This window comes from Myodes glareolus, chromosome 1 (assembly GCF_982192425.1).
Source record: "Myodes glareolus chromosome 1, mMyoGla1.1, whole genome shotgun sequence".
In the NCBI taxonomy this organism is placed as follows: Eukaryota; Metazoa; Chordata; class Mammalia; order Rodentia; family Cricetidae; genus Myodes; species Myodes glareolus.
This window is the reverse complement of record NC_142026.1, coordinates 96,019,057-96,040,075: the sequence shown is the minus strand read 5'-3', so window position 1 is coordinate 96,040,075 and position 21,019 is coordinate 96,019,057. Positions and strand designations below refer to the sequence as shown.

General features: G+C 37.3%; 1 protein-coding gene across 2 annotated transcripts in view; it reads right to left on the bottom strand.

The window, feature by feature from the left end:
• LOC125394325 (amine sulfotransferase-like) overlaps positions 1-21,019 on the bottom strand; it is a 40,540-nt gene that overhangs the window by 15,118 nt on the left and 4,403 nt on the right. The window contains exon 2 of one of the 2 annotated variants that reach the window (XM_087910948.1): positions 2,225-2,376. The exons of the other annotated variant lie outside the window; for it this stretch is intronic. Coding sequence (XP_087767074.1) covers positions 2,225-2,366 — 142 coding nt within the window. The 5' untranslated portion in view covers positions 2,367-2,376. The remainder of the gene's footprint in view (positions 1-2,224; positions 2,377-21,019) is intronic. 2 annotated transcript variants of the gene reach the window in all.

The window sequence follows — 21,019 nt, the reverse complement described above, 5'->3', positions numbered from 1 at the left end:
CTGTTCCTTTCTCACATACAAAGATGTTCTGATTTGTAATGATAATTCAGATGATTCTTGTAATGTCTGTGTGTTCTATGCTTCATGTAGAGGCATTTCATTAATATTTAGCTGCTATTGACATATAACATTTGCAGATATTAACAGGTAAAGTATGGTATTGCTACATGTGGACACATATAGTGTGGTCAGATCACACCAGGGATAGCGGCACTTCTGTCTTGCTGACAATTTTTTCCTGTTTGGAGCCTTCTAGCTTATTTCTTAATTTTCACTTGATATATAACAGGTTGCAAAATGCCACTTTATTTCTGTTTACAGGCAATTCTGATTCATTTCTGAAATTACTTCATTATTTGCTTATCTTTTAGCACTGTGAAAAAAACTAATATAATTTAAATTTCCAGTTTCTACTCCTGATCTTGCTTTGTACTCTCAAATACTCCTTGACATATTCCCAGTAATTGGTCACAGAACACATGTAGAAAGAGAAAACCAAAGATTTCAGTGTTATTGCCATTTGGTCTCTGTACTATTAGATCAAGTTGTACAGTGGAAGTATTTGGGAAACACATGCAAAATTCCAATTCTTTTCCCTTTACGAATGGATCCCACGTGATTGTGCTTAGGGTTAGCCTGAATTATTAATGACTATCCCAGACAATTCATTGTTGGTAGTGTACATTTGATTAACCCTTAATTATTAATGGCTATTCCAGATAATTCACTGGTAGAGGTATATATTAGATCAACCTGTCACTATTCCCAGCGAGGATTGATCGTGCACCATATGAAGCAGAGCCTAAAATTTTAAAAAAGCTGATCATGCCAAGACATCCCAGATGCTAGGGCTTCTGACAGTGAATGTGTTGGTACCCTGTGTGGGACAATATAAACACTCATCACCTATTTCAGTCTTCCTGAGGCCTCCTAGAAGCATCCAGTGGATCTTCAGTGACTGAATTATTTAGCTGTTATCTACAGTAAACCAGCCTCACAGTGTCCTTCAAGTTCTGTACCATATTAGAAAGATGGAAAGCAAAGTAGTATTTGATATGAACAAAGAAATATTTTTGAAAAGCATTTTTATTGACTGCAATGATAAAATATGGATGTAAAATCTTGGTATTATTGTGCATGGACAGTGAGGTGGGGTGTGGATGTGAAATCTTAACACCTATAGCTTTACTATATAGTCTGTGTTGACCACTGGAAAAACTAACACCAAAGCTTGTTAGTTTCACTTTGTGCTGAGGTAGAAGTACCTTTACTAAAGGAACTACAGTTCATCTTCATGTCCAACAGAAAACAGGAGTCAAATGGGAGTGCTTGTGCTTGCTTGTCCTGATTAGCTTCCCAAACCTCAAGGCTTCCGGGATTCCAGGAAGCTCACTGTTTTAAGACTTTTTTCCTATTTTTGAGAATTTTAAGTACATTACAGCTGTCTTGGAAATCTTGTCAACAGAATTGCATGCGTTGGAAATTTAGTCATTGTCTGAGATAAAGTCTCTACATATTAAAGCATGTATCTTTTATGGTAAAGGTTTTCGTTATCTCTGACCTGTTCAACAGACTAAGGTATCTTGTCATCATTTACCAATAAGCTGCTGTTAGCTTCTTAGTTGATTCTCACCCACAGCATTTTTCACAATAAATTACAATATATGCATGACAAGTGTTCAAGATGTCCATAGACATCTGATTTATTTATGTTTTGACCATACCTTGTACTTAATTATAGGTTGCTGTGATTCAAATACTGTTGTCTGATGGGATTTAAGATATTCCTGGACATATATGAGGGATTATCTAGATTAGGTTCATCAAGTTGGACTGCAGATGTAAATTGACAAGGTACCTTCAGCTGCCATTGGTTTTCTCCAACATGATGATGTATTCTGGTGCGGCAGTGAGAAAAAAAAAACTAATATTGTTCAAATGACAGTGTGTGGAAAGAAGAATATTTATGCACTTATTATCAAACCAATATACAGGGTGGTGATGGAGTACACCTTTAATCCCAGCACTTTTGAGGCAGAGGCAGAGGCAAATAGGATCTCTGTGAGTTCAAGGCCAGCCTTGTCTACTACAGTAAGTTCCAAGACAGGCTCCTAAGTGACAGAGAAACCCTGATTGAAAAAAAAAGTAAACAAAACCAAACCAAAACAAACAACCAAAAAAAAAAAAAAAACCAAATGCCATCTGGCCTATTTATTCCACTCACCAGATTTTGGATATGTGACTATGAAGACATCATCATCTCTAATTTCCTGATTGTCGATGTTTTCCACTATGTTCATTTTAACTAAAGACCTTTCAAAGTTATAGCCTTTGAAGTTAAGTAAATGTTCATCTTTATTGTCCATAGTGATTTACCTAGAAAAAATTTATAAAATTTTCTTCATTATCATAGTATTTGCCAATAGTAAGTAATGCTTTTGAGGGGTCGACCTGTACCAATCACCACTGATATATCCTTTACATGTTAATATTTACTACAATATTCAATTATATATCCTAGATTATTTAAATTTACAAGAATCTTATGTTACTACATTTTTATTATCACTGTATAAAATATGAAGAAACAAACATAGCAGGGAGCAAGAAGTTAGTAAGATTTTTCTATAATTCTAGATGGAAAAGATGATCTTAATTCTAAACATACAGATGAGGAAATTAGGGTACAGAGAGTGCAACCAACTTATTCAAGGTTGTTCAGCTCATCAACTTACAAAGAAGACAGCAAACAATTGGGGCAGAGAGTACATGTTTGTAACTGAAGAGTTTATTTGGATAATAAATTTTTATTCCTTATTTAGGGGCTGTATTATTGAGGCCCATCTTTCTCTATTGTATGGCAGCCATAATTCTGAGCAATCTTCAGAGCACAATTTGTACCTGTCACACAGAAGGTGGCCACCTAGCCTTGTGAGACAATAAAACCTCATCCTAAACAAAGGGTTAGGATATGCTAATGTTACTCTGAGTCTTCTATGGTAATTTAGAAGGTTGCCCAGGGAAGAGGTGGTAATTCAGTCTATGTGAGAAAACATCCATAGTTGCAGATGTGACCTAACTCATTCTCCCCTGCTGCCCATGAGACAGATTGCTAATCAACTTCCCCCACAGTTTTCCTTTTGATATGAATGTTGTTTGAATAATAAACAAGGGTGATCTTGAGGAATTGAATGAACCCTGAGACTCCCTCCTGATATTGCCATGTGAATTGTTTATTTATTCCCATGCCTCCGCTCTGGTTCAAGAAATAATTTATGTTCAGGCTGGACTCTGACATAGAGGTATCCAATGTGGGACTGATTGTGGAACCCTAAAAATCACTGAAGAAATAACTAGACATATGGAGGTGTACATGAGTATTCCATGAGAAAATTTCACCACAGGTAATGAGTGAGCAATGAGCACTCAGAAATAAAGAAAAGAATTTAAAGAAACATAGAATAAAGCAAAACAATAAAATTGGGAGTAAAAACTTTGTAAATATATTGAACTATAGGGGAAGGAAGAAGTTATCAAATAGCTGTATAGTTAATTGGAGCTATATTAAAGGATAGAAAAGCAAGAGTACAGCAACATCAGGCACAATAATTTTTAGAATTTATAGAGCAGCTAGTCCCTTGGTTTTCTGGGTGCAGGACATTAGATGGAGCAACATAGACAGATGTTGGAATAAAGATGTAACAATATTATTGTAATTATGGACCAGAAAGCTTCCTTGTAGATTCACTTCTTTTCTGGATCCTAATACAGGAAAGGTTCGACTGAAATCCCATACAATGGGAGATACTTCCCTCTGAGTCAGTTAGAAGGTAGACAATACCTTCTGCACCACCATTGGAGTTGCAAGATGCTGTTACAGAACTGAGTGTTTACAATAAGTCAGAGCCTAATGAATTAGAGAACTATGAAGAGGAATCTTCATCTCTCTTATTAATAACCAGCAATGCTGAAAGACAGGGAAATGATAATGAGGCTCAGAAGGAGCTAAAAGGCTTGACAAAGTTTGTAACCTCACTATAGTGGAAACTAGAAACTCTGCGGAGCCAGGACTCTTATCAGAAGAGTAATTCCCTTCCGAGCATATAACTGGTTTGGATTCACCTAGGGTACAAAGAGCGCTGAATGTTAGGCAAATGCCTTACAATAGTAATGAATCTCCTTTATAAGCTTGTATCAGAGAAGCTGCTAACAAAGGGAAAGAGATGCAAAGATTTTAATTGTTTTCAATAAACAAAGAGATGCTCAAGGAAATTTTCTTAGGATACTTACTCCCATTTAAGTTACTCATCATTTAAGTTACTCAAAGAACTAAAAACAGACTATCTCGGTATCCAATGGCCCCATTTACCTAGACGCTATTAGAAAATATAGCAATAGACACTCTGACGCCAGGGGATTGGAAGCATATAGCCAAAGCTTGCCTGTCAGGAGAAGACTATCTATTGTTGAAAACCAAATTTGCAGAACAGTGTCAGGTCACAGCTGAGAGAAATAGAGTTCAGCAGATTCCTATTTCCTATTAAATGCTTGCAAGTGAGAGACCTTATACAGGGGCAGATCAGGAGTTAGAATTTGATGTGGCAGCATATGTTCAAACTAGTGCAGCAGCCAAGAAGGCCTGGAATAGTCTTCCATTATGAGAAGAACAAATTCGGAAGTTGCCTAGTATAAGACAGGGACCAGATGAATTATGTCAGGACTTTGTTTCCAGAATAACACAGACATCCAATAGGTTGACTGAGGACATAGGAGCAGGCTTGATAATAAACAACTAGACTATATGAACACTATGCTATATGTAAGGTGACTCTAAGACCTTTTAGAAAGTAGGATATCATTAGACATTATATCCAAATTTACACAGATATTGTCCAATTGTATACACAGGGGATGGCGATAGCTGATGCCTTGCAGAAAAAAAAAACAATTAATGTTATCCTATCACAGCAGAGAGATCTAGGCCTAGGAAGAATGCAAGCTACAAGACTTCCTGGAAGCTGTCGTGGGTGTGGTCTTATGGGGCATCAGGAGAGACAACGTCCTGATAGGAGGTTAAGCATGAGGACAGAAAGAGAACCAGGATTATGCAGGAGATGCAGAGGAGGAAAACACTGGACTAGTGATTTCAGATCAAAAAGAGACAATCTAGGAAATCCTCTTTCAGGAAATGGATGCAGGGGCAAACCTTGGGACCTGAGAAAAAATTATAGGGCAATCCAAGAATCTGTTCCCCAAGAAGGAAATCCATTCAGGACCTTTTCAGAGTCACCCCAGAAAGCACAGGACTTCACCTCAGTTCTTCCTTATGCACGGTTCTGACACCTGAAGTTGGGGTGCAATCTCTCCCTACTGTTGTTTATGGGCCCTTATCAAAGGGTTCTGTTCTTGTCTTTGCAGGAAAATACACATCTTCAAATAAATCAGGAGACCCTCAACATCTAAATATCTAAAGAGAAAAAGATAATTTTCCAGAGAGGATTGCCAAGCAAAGAGAATTATGACTCATGAGTACAGGTCATCTGAGGGTAAGAACCTCTGAACATAAACAAGAATTATAGCCATGACTCACTTAAAAATCAAAGCAGGCCTTGGAGTTGGACAACGGCTCTTTCTTTCTCTAAATCAAAGCATGTTGTTAAATGAAAAATTTAGAGTGTCTGTCTCATGTCAGGAGATGTCTGGTATGGGACATAAAGAAGAAAGAAAGTAGAAATTTATTACTATTCTTAGTAACTGTTTTGGTCTATATGATACCTTTCATTGAATATATGTCTGTATAAATAATATTTAAGTTTTCCACAATGAGAAAAGAGTTTCCCTGCAGTAATCTTTGAAGTTTCTAGGAAAAAGATTGGGCTCCGCAACAGTGACTCCACCTGGTTAATATAATGTCATGATGCTGATAGCACTACTATAAGTTCGTTTTCCTGGGGACCAACTGCAGAAATGGTGCACCTTCTCACAACGTTCTGGCCAGATTTTCAAATAAGAACCTCAGAAAAATCCTACCAAATACTCAGAGACTATTTCCAATTATATCAGACAGTAATCTTGAAATTTCACCACCATTTTACTTTCACAGGATCCCATAGAAAGAACATCACCCTCATGACACCTGGAAGTAATTTGAGAAGATGATATCCCCTCTTCCAACATAGTTTGTCCTCAGGGTTAGGGACATCAATTGGGGGTTGATAATAATTGATATTGGGTTGGGCCTGAGAGAAATTATGTAGGCTCAGGCATCTCTTTGAAAAAAAAAATAGGGGAATTGAATGGGATAATAGGTTATTGTGAGCTTACTCACACTAATAACCACAATGCATATTATTTATAGGCATTGTACATTGGCACAGATTCTTATTGACTGATACAAATTTAAATTATATTAAATATGTTCCTATTTTCATCTACAATATTTGTATTTCTAGGCAAAGACATTTTGTCATATTGTATGCATGCATGCTTCTACCTCTGCTTAAGACATTTTGCATATTGATACAATCTTAGGCTATATTTATGTTTCATATTTCAAAATACATTTCTACCTCTGATCAAGATATTTATACATTGTTTACATTTTGAGTCATTTGTTGCGCAGTCATTTGAGATTGTTTAATATTATAATATGAAGTCATAGTCTTTAAGATATATGGTTATTAAGAATTATAGGTCAATATTCATCCATGTTTGTCATATTTATAGTTAAAATTATCAGGTTCTCTGCATACATAGAGATTGTATTCTGAATAGATAGATAATCTCCAACCACTTCCATGAGCCATAAAATATGGCATTTAAATAACTTAGAATTTTGTTGACCTGAGGCAGCATCAATCTATTCCTGAGAGAATATTGAGCACTGAAGACACTCTATTGGATCTTGTTTTCTTCTTGGCAAAACTGGCCTTCGGGCAAGGAACTGCCCATGCAGCTATCACTGACAAAATGCATGGTGTCTGGGCAGGACAAGCAGAATGCAAGGAAAAAGACTGTTGATGTGGGAGAATTGTCTGTATTCTGTCAATCATATTTTAATAAAACGCTGATTGGCCAGGCAGGCAGTATAGGTGGGAAAGCCAGACAGGAAGTAGGGGTGGAGCAAAGAGACTGGGAGTATTCTGGAAGCAGAAGCTCTCCTGCCATTCCTGTGCAGACCCCCGAAGAGACAGCATGTAACTTGCCCAGCTGAGAAAGGTACGGAGCCATGTGCTAACATAGATAAGGATAATGGGGTAACATAAGTTATAAGAGTTAACAAGAAGCCTGACCTAATGGGCCAATCAGCTTTATAACTTATAGAGATCTCTGTGTGATTGATTTTCTCTGGGACTTGCCAGCTGTGAAGTACTGGGCGGGAACAGATACCCCAACAAGCCGGCCCCTCATGTTACAGACTGTCGAATCCTGCCAAGACAGGGAAAGATGGTTGGAAAACATTTTTGCCTCTGAAAATGATCTGTCAATTACTCTATCCTCAGCCAAAGTTGGTTGCTTCAACACTGCAAATGAGACTTTGGGTATTTGCCCAGGTAGCAAGTTGTCTCTGTCATTTGTAGCACATTTTGGAAGTTACTTGATTACACTTACTGCTTACTCAGGTAATATTATTTCCTTTCTCGGGTCTTCAACGGGGTTAAAGACTAGATAGTAATAGAAACTTTCCTCTCCGAACTTGGCCAAGTTATTAAAGTGCAAGACTTAGACTCCTTAGGATAGAATAATTATTGAAGCATTTATCACATGTTTCTTGTCTGATATTGTTTATGTTTATTGTAATTTTAATTTTTATACTTGATATTTGTTCTTATTGTATACAATTTTGTTTTGACTTAGAACTCTCTTGTTTAAACAAAATGACAAGGTTCTGTAGGAAATCATGCAGCCTTTAAGTTACCTGCCCACTTAGGCATGGTCTTTTATACAATAAATGCAATATAAAGTGAATGCTCCCTCTCTCTTCTGGCTGTGGGATTCCCTGTTCCAGCAGAGGAATGTGATCTGTTAGTTTACCAATAAATAAATCGCCCTTTATTGTATTTAATCTGAAGTAATATGGGATTCCTTTTTAGCGTCCATCTTCACCATAGTTACTATGAATATATATTACTTTATTCTTATAGGTTTTCCCATTTTTCTTCTTTTTTATTATTAATATGTAGTAGTTTTATCTTTTCTTTTTAATCTCTTTATTTCTTTTTTCTATGTTCTCCTCCCTTCCTTCCCCTCACCTTCAACCCTCCCCCATGGTCACCATGCTACCAATTTCTTCAGGAGATCTTGCCTTTCCCTACTTCCTATGTAGATTAGATCTATATGTCTCCTTTGGGGTCCTCATTATTGTCTAGGTTCTCTGAGATTGTGAATTGTAGGCTGATTTTCTTTACTTTATATTTAAAAGCAGCTTATGAGTGAGTACATATGATATTTCTCTTCTGGGTCTCTTCTGGGTTGCTCAGTATGATGTTTTCTAGATTTCTTGAAAATCTCAAGATGTCAGTTTTTTTCTGGTGAGTAGTACTCCATTGTGTAAATGTACCACATTTTCCTTATCCATTCTTCGATCAAGGGGCATTTAGTTTGTTTCCAAATTCTTTCTATGAGAAACAATGCTGCCATGAACATAGTTGAGCACATGTCCTTCTGGTACACTTGAGCAACATTTGGGTAATATCCAAAAGAAGTATTGCAGGGTTTTGAGGAAGGATGTTTCCTATTTTCACATAAATTGCTATACAGATATCCAAAGAGGTTGTACCATTTTGCACTCCCACCAACAATGCAGGAGTGTTTTCATTATCCACATACTCTCCAGTGTAAATTGTCATCAGTGTTTTTGATCTTGGTCATTTTTATGGTTGTAATATTGGATCTCAGACTTGTTTTGACTTGCATTCTCCAATGACTAAGGATGCTGAACATTTCCTTAAGTGTCTTTGAGCAATTTTAGATTCCTCTGTTGAGAGTTTTCTATTTAGGTTTGTACTCCTTTTTTTAAAAAAAATGGATTATTTGTGTTTTTTGATGAACAATTCTTGAGTTCTTTGTATATTTTGGGTATCAGACTTCTGTCTGGTGTGGGGTTGATGAAGATCATTTCCCATTCTGTAGGCTGCCATTTTTTCTTGTTGACCATGTCCTTTGCTTTACAGAAGCTTCTCTGTTTTAGGAGGTACAATTTACTGATTGTTTATCTCAGTGTCTGTGCTACTGGGGTTATATTTAGGAAATGTTCTCCTGTGCCAATGCATTCACATGTACTTCCCACTTTATCTTCTATGAGGTTCAGTGTGGTTGGCTTTATGTTGATGTCTTTGATCCATTTGGCCTTAAGTTTTGTGTATGGTGATAGATATGGATCTATTTATGTTCTTCTACCTGTTGATATTCAGTTGTGCCAGCACCATTTGTTAAATATGCTTTTTTCCATTTGATATTTTTTGCTTCTTTGTCAAGAATCAGGTGATTGTAGGTATGTAGATTGATATTTGGGACTTTGATTTGGTTCCATTGGTCCTCCTGTTTGTTTTTATGCCAATATCAGACTGTTTTCATACTGTACATCTGTAGTAGAGTTTAAAGTCAAGGATTGCGATGCCTCCAGAAGTTCTTTTATTGCACAAGATTGTTTTGGCTATCCTGAGTTTTTTGCCCCTGCATCTGAAGTTAAGTACTGTTCTTTCAAGGTCTATGAAGAATTTTGCTGGGCATTACATGGAATGTGTAGACTGCTCTTGGTAAGACTGCCACTGTTACTATGTTAATTCAACCTACTCAAAAGCATGGAAGATCTGTCCATTTTCTGGTGTCCTCTTCAATTTCTTTCTTCAGAGATTCAAAGTTTTTGTGATATTGGTCTTCCATTTGTTTTCTTGGAGTTACTCCAAGATATTTTGTGCTATTAGTAGCTATTGTGTAGGGAGGTGTTTCTCTGATTTCTTTTTCAACCCATTTATCATCTGTGTAAAGAAGGGTTACTGATTTTTTTGAGTTAATCTTGTATCCTGCCACATTGCTGAAAGTGTTTATGAGCTGTAGGAGTTCCTTGGTAGAATTTCTGGGGTTGCTTATGTAAACTGTCATATCATCAGCAAATAGTGAAAGATTGAATCCTTTTCTGATTTGTATTCCCTTTTTGTTGTCTTTTTCTCTAGCTAGGACCTCAAGAAATATATTGAATAGATATGGAGAGTGGTGACAACCTTGTCTTGTTACTGATTTCAGTGGGATTGCTGTCCATTTCTGTCTAATCAGTTTGACATTGGCTGTTGGCTTGCTATATAATGCCTTTATTATGTTTAGGAATTACCCTTGTTTCTCTGTTTTCTTCAATACCTTTATCATGAAAGGATATTGTATTTTGTCAATGACTTTTTCAGCATCTAATGAGATGATCATGTGATTTTTATTATCCACTTCATTTATTTGGTAGATTACATTGAAAATTTTCATATGTTGCACCATTCCTGCATCTCTGGGATGAACTTGACTAGATCACGGTGGATAATTTTTCTGAGGTGTTCTTGGAATCAATTTGCCAGTATTTTATTGAGTATTTTTGCACCAATGTTGATGAATGAGATTGGTCTGCAATTCTCTTGCTTAGTAAAGTCTTTATATGGTTTGTTTATCAGGATAATTGTAGCCACATGAAAAGAGTTTGGCAACGTTCCTTCTGTATAAATAAGTCCTATGGAACATTTTGAGTAGTATTGGTATTGTTTCTTTTTGGAAAATCTTGTAGAAATTTGTGCTCAAACCTTCTGTTCCTGGATTTTTTTGGAGGGGGGGACTTTTGATGACTGTTTCTATTTCTTTAACAGTTATAGGTCTATTTAATTTCTTTATCTGATATTGATTTAATTTTGGGAAATTATATTTATCCATAAAGTTGTACATTTACTTTAAGTTTTTGAATTTTATGGAGGACAGGTTTTTGAAATATGACCAAATGATTCTCTGAATTTACTTCACATTTACTGTTATGTTCCCTTTTTCATATTTTTTTTTAAAATTTGGATATTCTCTCTCTCTGCCTTTTGCTTAGTTTGGATATAGGTTTATCCATTTTGTTTTTTTTCTAGAAGAACAAACTCTTTGTCTCACTGATTCCCTGTATGTTGTTTCTCTATTTCTATTTTGTTCACTTTACCTATCAATTTGATTATTTCCTGCCATCTAGTTCTCATGAGTGAGTTTGCTTCTTTTTGTTCTAGAGTTTTCAAATATTCTGTTAACTTACTAGTCTAAGATTTTTCCAGCTTCTTTATGTAGACATTTAATGCTATGAACTTTCCTCTTAACACTGCCTTTATTGTGTCTCATAAATTTGGGTATGCTGATTGGTTCTTTTCATTAAATTTTAACAAGTCTTTAAAATTTTTCTCTTTTTTCTTCTTTGACCCATTGATGATTCAGGTTAGCTATGTTTAATTTCCATGTGTTTCTGGGCTCTCTGTAATTAGTGTTGCTGTTGAATTCTAATTTTAAGTCTTGATGACACATGGGGGTTATTCCAATTTTTTTTTGTATCTGTTGAGGTTTGCTTTGTTACCTAGTATGTGGTTAGTTTGAGAAGATTCCATCAGGTGCTGAAAAAGAAGGTATATTCATTTATTTTTGAATGGAATGTTCTATCAATGTCAAGCCCATTTGAGTCATAATATCTATTAATTCCCTTATTTCCCTGTTAATTTTCGGTTTGACAGACCTGGCCAGTGGTTAGAGTCCTCCTTTTCATTCTTAAAGTACTGTCCTAAAATGTGATATTATCTGTGTCCTTTATCTTTCTGTTACTACCTTGCCACTTTATCATTTTTTTCTCTCCATGTATAAACTCACTACTCAGTTACAAGTCAGTTTTGTTGTTCTTCTTGAATGTGAGTCTTGTTGAGAATTTTTTAAAATTTATTTCAAATTTTATTTCTTCATGATAGTGGACATAGCTATAGCTATGGATTAAATGACTGTTTTAAATTATTGTTTTTGTTTAGTTTGTCTCCCTAAAGACATATTTTCATGTATTTCATTCAAGTAAAACTCATATAATTACTTTACTTTTTCATGCCACATACCATGAGAAAACTTGAACTACATAAAAGACACCTCTGCCCATTATCTTCCGAGTTTTTAAAGAAGACAGAATCTTGACAAAGAGCTATAATGGTCTGCTATAACACAGTGTGGCTAGATAATTAAAGGTAATGAAAAAATAAATGTTCTCACTGTTTTTGAAGCATCAGAAAAAAATAAAGGTGATATTTTGTTATTCCAGGATTTTTAGAATTCTAAATGGATGAAGAATTTTCTAAAAGGAAGAACCAGATGTAAACTTGTCCAAATACCTTGCTTAACCAAATTCTATGCCTTAGTCTGACAAAGGTCACGTTACTAGAAATATTGTCATATTTATCTTTCTTTGCTTAGGACTTATTATACTTTTATGTATAAAAAGTAGAGTAGTGATGTTAAATTATAAACTCACCAGCAGAATATTTGATTGTTAGGTCAAGAAGACTAAAACATTAAGGTCAGATGCAGGACACTGGCTTAAGCTTTCTATACGGCAGATCAGTACTAATGCTGTAGACTAGCAGGAGACTTACACTTTCAGGGGAAGCAGATTGATGAAGACCGAGCAAGCTCTAGTGGTTCATGTAACAAATGGAAAGACAAGAAGAGAGTTTGTTCTATAAGAGTGAGTGCTCTTGTGTCCCAGGCTTTGCAGCTAAAGAGCTTAAGGATACAGACACCTTCAGGTCAATGCAGGGAGTACGATTCGAGTGTTAGAAAATGTGGGTTTATTTTCATGTTAGAAAACTTGGGTTGTGGGACAGTGAGAACATGTGCTAAGGTTGTAGTGCGAGAAGATAAATTAAAAGTGGATTTGGTAAGTGTTTTCTGTGGAGCTTGAAGCTGATGTTAGACATGAACAACCGTATAATGGAGATAATAAATCTCCTTAAGTATTCCAAATCTCTTTTATTCTAGAAATTATTGAAGCCCTCCATACATATTATCAAAACACTGCCACAGATGTGAGGTGTGTGTGGCTCTCTACATTAGTAGAACACTTTCATTCATCCTTTTGGGGAAAAAGGTTGGGGTTGTGGTTATAGAAATTTTCCAGATTCTACTTTGATCATTACTACAAAATGATGTGTATTGTGACTGCTTGACAGGAGACCACTTCCTAGGTAGAACCTCATTAGCATAGACAATAAGAGAAACAATGAATAGATGGGACCTCCTGAAACTGAGAAGCTTCTGTAAAGCAAAGGACACTGTCACTAAGACAAACAGGCTACCTTCTGATTGGGAGAAGATCTTTACCAACCCCTCATCAGACAAAGGTCTGATCTCCAAAATATACAAAAAACTCGAGAAACTAGACACTAAAACTCTAATTAACCCAATTTAAAAATGGGGTACTGAACTGAACAGAGAATTCTCAACAGAAGAACTTCGAATGACCAAAATACACTTAAGGTCATGCTCAACCTCCTTAGCTATCAGGGAAATGCAAATCAAAACAACTTTGAGATACCATCTTGTACCTGTCAGAATAGCTAAACTCAAAAACACCAATGATAGCCTATGCTGGAGAGGATGTGGAGTGAGGGGAACACTCATCCATTGTTGGTGAGAATGCAAACTTGTGCAGCCACTGTGGAAATCAGTGTGGCGGTTTCTCAGGAAACTGGGAGTCAACCTCCCACAGGACCCAGCAGTTCCACTCTTGGGCATATACCCAAGAGATGCCCTATCATATTACAAAAGCATTTGTTCAACTATGTTCATAGCAGCACTATTTGTAATAGCCAGAACCTGGAAACAACCTAGGTGCCCCTCAATAGAAGAATGGTTAAAGATGGTGTGGGACATATACACATTAGAGTTTTACTCAGAGGTTAAAAAACAATGACACTTTGAATTTTGCATGCAAATGGATGTAAATAGAAAACGTTTTACTGAGTGAGGTAATCCAGACCCAAAAAGAGGAATATGGTATGTACTCACTCATAAGTGGATTCTAGCCATAATTAAAGGTCTTTGAGTCTATATTTCTTGATCCTAGAGAAACTAAATAAGAAAGTGAACCTGAAGAAAATCATGTAGTTTTCCTCCTGGATATTGGAAGTAGGTAAGATTGCCAGGCAAACTTGGGTGCATGGGGGAATGGGGGTGGGGGCTGGGGGATGGATTTAAGGGGATTTGGGTAGAGAGAAGGGAGAAGGGGAGGATTCGGGATCGTTTGAGGGAATGGGATGGGTGGGATGGAGGAAGGGAGCAGGGAAGTAAATATCTCAACGAAGGAAGCCATTTTAGGGTTTGTAAGAGACTTGATTCTAGAGGAGGTCTCAGGTCCAAGGAGAGATCCCCAGATTGTTCCCTGGGCAGCAGAGGAGAGGGTGCATGAACTGGCCTCGTCCCATAACCATGCTGATGAATATTTTGCATATCACCATAGATCCTTCATCTGGCGATGAATGGAGACAGAGACAGAGTCCCACACTGAAGCACTGGACTTAGCTCCCTAGGTCCAAATGAGGAGTAGAAGGAGGGAGAACGTGAGCAAGGCAGTCAGGATCACAAGGGGTGCCTCCACCCACTGAGACGGTGGGACTGATCTCCTGGGAGCTCATCAAGGCCAGCTGGGCTGGGAGTAATGGAGCATGTGATCAAAATGGACACTCAATGAAGGCTGACTGAGAAGCCAAGGACGATGGCATTGGGATTTAATTCTACTCCATGAACTAACTTTGTGGGAGCCTGATTTGTTTGGATGCTCACCTTTAAAGACCTGTTTGGATGGGGGAGGACCTTGGACTTCCCACGGGGCAGGGAACCCTGACTGCCCTTAAGAGTAGAGAAAGAGGGGGAGGTAGAGAAGGGGAGTTGGGGAGGGGGAGGGGAAAGGGAGGTGGGGAAGAGGTGGAAATTTTTAATAAATAAATTAATTAATTAAAAAAATAAAGTTATGTAAAGTACTGCTATCCTCTGAGTTTGTGACACATAGAGGCTCTCACCAAGGATTGTCTTAGAATCTCTATGGGTTCTTAGTAGAGTACATGTTACTACATGATATTATTGTTCAGCATATTATTGTCACCTGACCTTGTCACCTGACTTTGTGACTTGTTTGCTTACATGATTTCAGGTTATATCCATTCCTTGTATTCCAAAAATTCAGTTTATGATTGTAGATGCATGGAAGGAAGCTTTTGTGTTAGAGAAGACTTGCTTGTTTGTCCCATTGACAAGTTCCCAGCCTCCTGGCCAGCTTAGCCCTGACATAATCACACAGAAACTGTATTATTTAAATCAATCCTTGTCCCATCAGCTCTAGTTTCTTATTTGCTACCTCTTTCATCTTAATTTAACCCATCTCCATTAATCTGTGTATCACCATGAAGTTGTGACCTACCAGCAAAATTTCTGCATGTCTATCACTGGCAGCAGCTCCAGGGCATTTCCCATACTATGCCTTCCTCCTACCATGCTATTATCCATTCCAGATTTTTTATTCATTAACCATTAACCAATAAAATCAACACAGAGATAGAAGGCCCTCCCACACCATTTCCCACTTTTTGTTTAAACAAAAGGGAAGGCTTTAACTTTAACATATTAAAATTGTCTATTGCATAACAAGTATCAAAAAATACAGTTACAATATTTATATCAATTTTATATTTAATACAACTAAGTGGTGTGGGTGGTCCTCATGCCTACATGTTGCTTCTATTGGTCAATTAGTAAAGAAATTATCTTGGCCTATGATAGGGAAAAAGAACAAAGCAGGACTGTATGCTGGGAGAAAGAGGGGCAGAGTCAGGTGGACACCATGTAGCCCTTCAGAAGACAGATGCGGAAACTTTAACTGGTAGACCACAACCATGTGGCAATACATAGATTAATAGAAATGGGTTAAATTAATATGTAAGAGTTAGCCAATAAGAAGCTAATAGGCCAAGTAGTGATTTAATTACTAAATATCTGTGTTTTTATCTTATGTCTAAGTTTGCTGGACAGCAGGGGAAAAACAAGTAGACCCTTCTCCAACAATTTGCTGTGCAAATGTGGTGGACTAAATCTATGTAAAAACTAAAGAGTTTGAAAAGAAACTCTAGATACAAAAAATAAAGTTTAGCCTCATTTATTTTTCAGCTGTCAGCATGTCACAGCTTTTTTTAAGAGACGATTTCCTGATTCAGAAGTAGAAAAAAAATAAGCCATACTATTTTGAAATGCTGGATTTCTGGGCTGTGCTTCCAGCATGACCTCTGGCTCTTTCATGAGACCAAGTATTTGGATGGAGTTCGTGAGCAGACTGCATATAGCTTGCTTAATGGCAATGTGGACCAACTTTGTGCCTGGAACTGAGGCAGTGTGTGAAGCTCAGAGGCACAAGTGTCTCCATCATTCTGGGCTGTGCGAAGTGAGCAGGTAGCTCTGTATATACTATAATAATGGAGCTTAAGATTTAGACTGGGCAGGCCAGCAGGTAATACTATATATACCCTAGTAATAGTACAGCTTAAGTTTTAATAAGCACATAGCATTTAAAAATGCGTACCTGGATAGTAAATAATTACAAATATGCAATAAATGCAAATCCAGATGAATCACAGTACTGGATAAATATATGTAGGTTTGGGAAAGGAAAATAAAGGATATAGAGAGATATAAAAAGAAGTAAACAAAGTCTTTTAAAAGACATAATACAGACAGTCACAGATTAAAACGAGTAAAGAAAAATAAGCCGTGTAGAGATGTAAATTCACAGAGTCTAGATTATGTATATTATTGTATTTTCTTTGAATTTCTTGACCATGAAGGAGCTAAGTACAGGAAGACATTTCATTGTATGAGTTGCTAAGCTAAACCAGTATGTATATTATAAAGGTATCATGACTGCCAAATTTAGGTACGTTGCTTTGGAAAATAATTTCTTCCCTTGTTTGTTTCCACAGAAGATAAGAACCAATGAATTGCTTCCAGTCTGGTTGGTTTGATAGAGTAAAATCCCCTGAAAGGTCACCCTGATCACTCTCAAAAATTATTTCACCACCCAAAGAAAAACATATAGTTATCCTCCTGGATAACAGAAGTAGACAAGATTGCCAGGCAAAAGTTGGGAGCACAGGGATTGGGGTGGGGTGAGGGTAAGGGAAGATGGGGAGATAGAAGGGAGAAGGGGAGGATTGGGAGAGCTTGGGGGAATGGTGTGGTTGAAATGGAGGAAGGGTGCATATGGGAGCAAGGAAGAAGATATCTTAATCAAGGGAACCATTTTAGGATTGGCAAGAGACTTGACTCTACAGAGAGTCTCAGGTGTCCAAGGAGATGTCCCCAGCTTGTTCCTTGGGCAACAGAGAAGAGGGTGCCTGAACTGGAGTTACCCTATAGCCACACTGATGAAGATCTTACATAACACCATAGAACCTTCATCTGGCGATGGATGGAGAAAGAGACAGAGATCCACAATGGAGGACTGAACTGAGCTCCCAAGGTTCAAATGAGGAGCAGAAGGAGGGAGAACATGAACAAGGAAGTCAGGACCGTGAGGGGTGCGTCCACCCACTGACACGGTGGGACTGATCTAATGGGAGCTCACCAAGGCCTGCTGGACTGGGAATGAACAAGCATGTGATCAAACTGGACTCTCTGAATGTGGCTGACAATGGAGAACTGACTGAGAAACCAAGGACAATGGCACTGGGTTTTGATTCTCCTGCATGGACTGGTTGTGGGAGCCTAGTCTGTTTGGATGCTCACCTTTCTAGACCTGGATGGAGGGGGTAGGACCTTGGACTTCCCACAGGGCAGGGAACCCTGACTGCTCTTGGGACTGAGTGGGGAGGGAGGGGGTAATTGGAAGGGGGGAGGAGATTGAAATTTTTATAAATAAATAAATAGAAATTACTTCACCTAACTGCTGACTGAGATGAACCTAACAAACAGGATACACCATGAAAGACCTAATTAACAGTGTCTCCCAAACAGCAGGAAGAAGTTTGGACAGAACTATGCACATATTCCCAAATATTGTCTATAAATATGTCTTTATATTTAAAGGGGAATATGCTATAGAGATTTGCATTGGTATGCATCTGGGTTTATTGATACAAACTTAAGGTCAATTTTGTTATAGATATATTTTTGCTCTTGATAAAGGTACTGTGTTTGTGCACTTCATTAAAAATATAATGTATAATTAAGAAATACAGGTTAATAGATAATCATCTATAATAGTCAAGCTTGTAGTCTTGTTAGTTAGATTTTCTAGATGTATAGAGACATATAAGTATTCTTCAGATGAATAGATATTCTTCAAATCTTTCAGAGATCTTCAGAATATGGCACTGAAAATGTTTCAAGAACTTAGGACATTTTATAACAATTAAACACATCTGCTCATGGCAGCACTAGTTACTTCAAATGGAAGATGGGCCTCAAAGAGGCTCCTTATGGAGTTTGCTAGCCATTTGGGCAAGAAGCTGTTCTTTCCTGGACTGCTTAACTGGACATGTAGGACCCACAGAGAAATGACTGCTGAACTTGTCTAAAGGTGACACAGTCCTTCAGTGGTTCCTGTTTCATGAAGAAAGAGATTGACAAACTGCCAATAGATGTGGAACTGACTTTGAAATTTCCTGCTTCATGGAAAAGTTTGCTGGATACTGTGTCTGAAGGCTGAAGATGGATGCCCCAATGATACATAAAAACGTTGGGTGACTGTCTAGGCAGCACCCACATAACTATCATTTTTAAGATAGCAGATTGACTAATGCTTAAGGAAGGTCAAGATTGCAATAGTAGAGGTGACACGGTGGAGAGGGGGGCTGTTGTGACTGGTTGTCAGAGCTACTTGTCATCCTGGTACATACTTGGGTGACACAGCATCTTGGGGCCTTTGCACTTCTTGTGGTCCTTTTCTGGTTGACTGCTCTCATTATCCTTCCCTTTCCTTCTTCCAGTCTTTATTCACTTGTTACTATATTAAGCCTTCCTAGACTATACTTATTTAAAACTGCAAGTGTATGTGTGTGTTCTAAACACACAGAAGTCCACTCAGAGACTGTGAATGTATATATAGTAATAACTGTGAATAAATGTGACATATTAACTGATACTTATACTTTGACTAGGTCACAGTAGAACAATTGTTGGAATTGAAGAGAGGAAAACCTGGACACTGTGTTTACTAACATTTGCTCCTGGATGTCCTTCCTAAGAAATACAGAGACTGTTAAAGGAAGACATAGAGGCTAGTAGTCTCATGCAGCTATGGAAATCTGTGGGAAATCTTAAACATAAGCAGTAACAGATGGTAGCAGTAGAGGGTGTTCTTTCACCAGCGGAGAAAGTTGTAAGTATCTCAGTATCAGGTGAAGTTGCTTAAAATATTTAGTTAAAATTAGCTGTTCTCTTAGTCTCCTCAAAACTCATTTTATTCATGAAATGGCAAATATATTTGCTTGGATACCATTGAATTTCTGGAATGACCATTTTTAAATTTAGATAGTAATTAAATGTCTTTTAGTTGCATAATTCATTTTCATAATATTTAAGTTTGTAGCTTTAACTTTTGAGGTCAAATAAGTGATCAGTAACAATAATGTGGTTAAAAAAACAATATGTAACTAACTCAGGTGGTCTTATTGTTTAATACATTGGATTCGGGAGCTATACCTTATTTTTTTAGCTTTCTGAGTATACTCAGTTCTAGAACAACTCTTGTGTTATCACTTATAGTTAAGTGATGAACTGCAAATTACTGAAGAATTTCTAGGCATTAGAAAACCTCCAGTGAGGTTGCAAGCTGCAGTTACATCTTAGCATGCTAAACCCAGAAAATGCATGAGATCAAAGAATCTTAAGATTTTATTTCTTATTTTATTTTTAATTGCATGTATTTGTGTGTGTCTAAGTGTTGGATTGTACATAGAGTGCAACACTCATGGAAACCAGGATAGGGCATAGATCCCATGGAGCTGGAGTAGCAGGTGGTTGTGAGCTGCTGGATGAGGGTCCTGGGAAAATCATTTGAGCCTCCTGCAAGAGCACTCTGTGCTCATAACCACTGAGCTCGTCTGTAGCCCTGGTGTGGGAATTCTATGAGAAAACTAAAAATACTACTTATTTGAGAACTTCATATTTGTTTGTCTCTAAAGATGAGATAATACTCTAGAGGGACATGGGAAAGAGCAGGTTCAAGGAAAAGGACTCAGATTTAAAACAGAAGCTGGCTAATCTCAGATACTCAACGGGAAATAGAAAGATAAGGATTGTTTACTAGATTACTCAATTTAAGTATGCTTTAAAAGATTGCATTGCAATGTATTTAATTCCCAATTATTTTAACTTATTTTAATTATTTTTAACTTATTTTTAATCCTATTACTAGTTTGGCCATATATATTACAATTCATTTTAATTCTTGTTATGGGCTCCGATGCTTGTTTTCCAGTGCACAGTAACTTTTGAGAGTATCGGTGTTGAATGGGCTCCAGGTGAACAACATGTTAATTGGCTTTTATGTTTCCAATTTTAGAAAGGGAGTCACTGCTGCTCTTAGACTACTAAACAAGTCTCTTCTGCTCTTTACTTTTGACTTTGTTCCTTTGGGATTGGGAGGGTGGTTTGTTAGATCATAGCTGTGCGTTTAAAATTACAGCTGTCATAAGGACTTTACATATACCAATGTATATAGCATCACTGTAAGGTAAATGGTTACTGTTCCCCTGTTTCAAATGAGAACGCTTACAGTGAGTAGTGAAGTCAGATCTGCAGTGTAGCAGTTCAACCAGCACTTGGCCCTGTGTAGCCTCTTCAAATAATCTGACTGATTCTCTCCAGCCCTAGTTCTCAAACTTTTTAAAAAGTCTTACTATTTTTTTTAAGATTTCATACATGTATACGTGCGTTCTGATTATTCTCACTACCTTCACTTTTTCTGATCCCCCATACACACCTATCAACCCACTTTTAC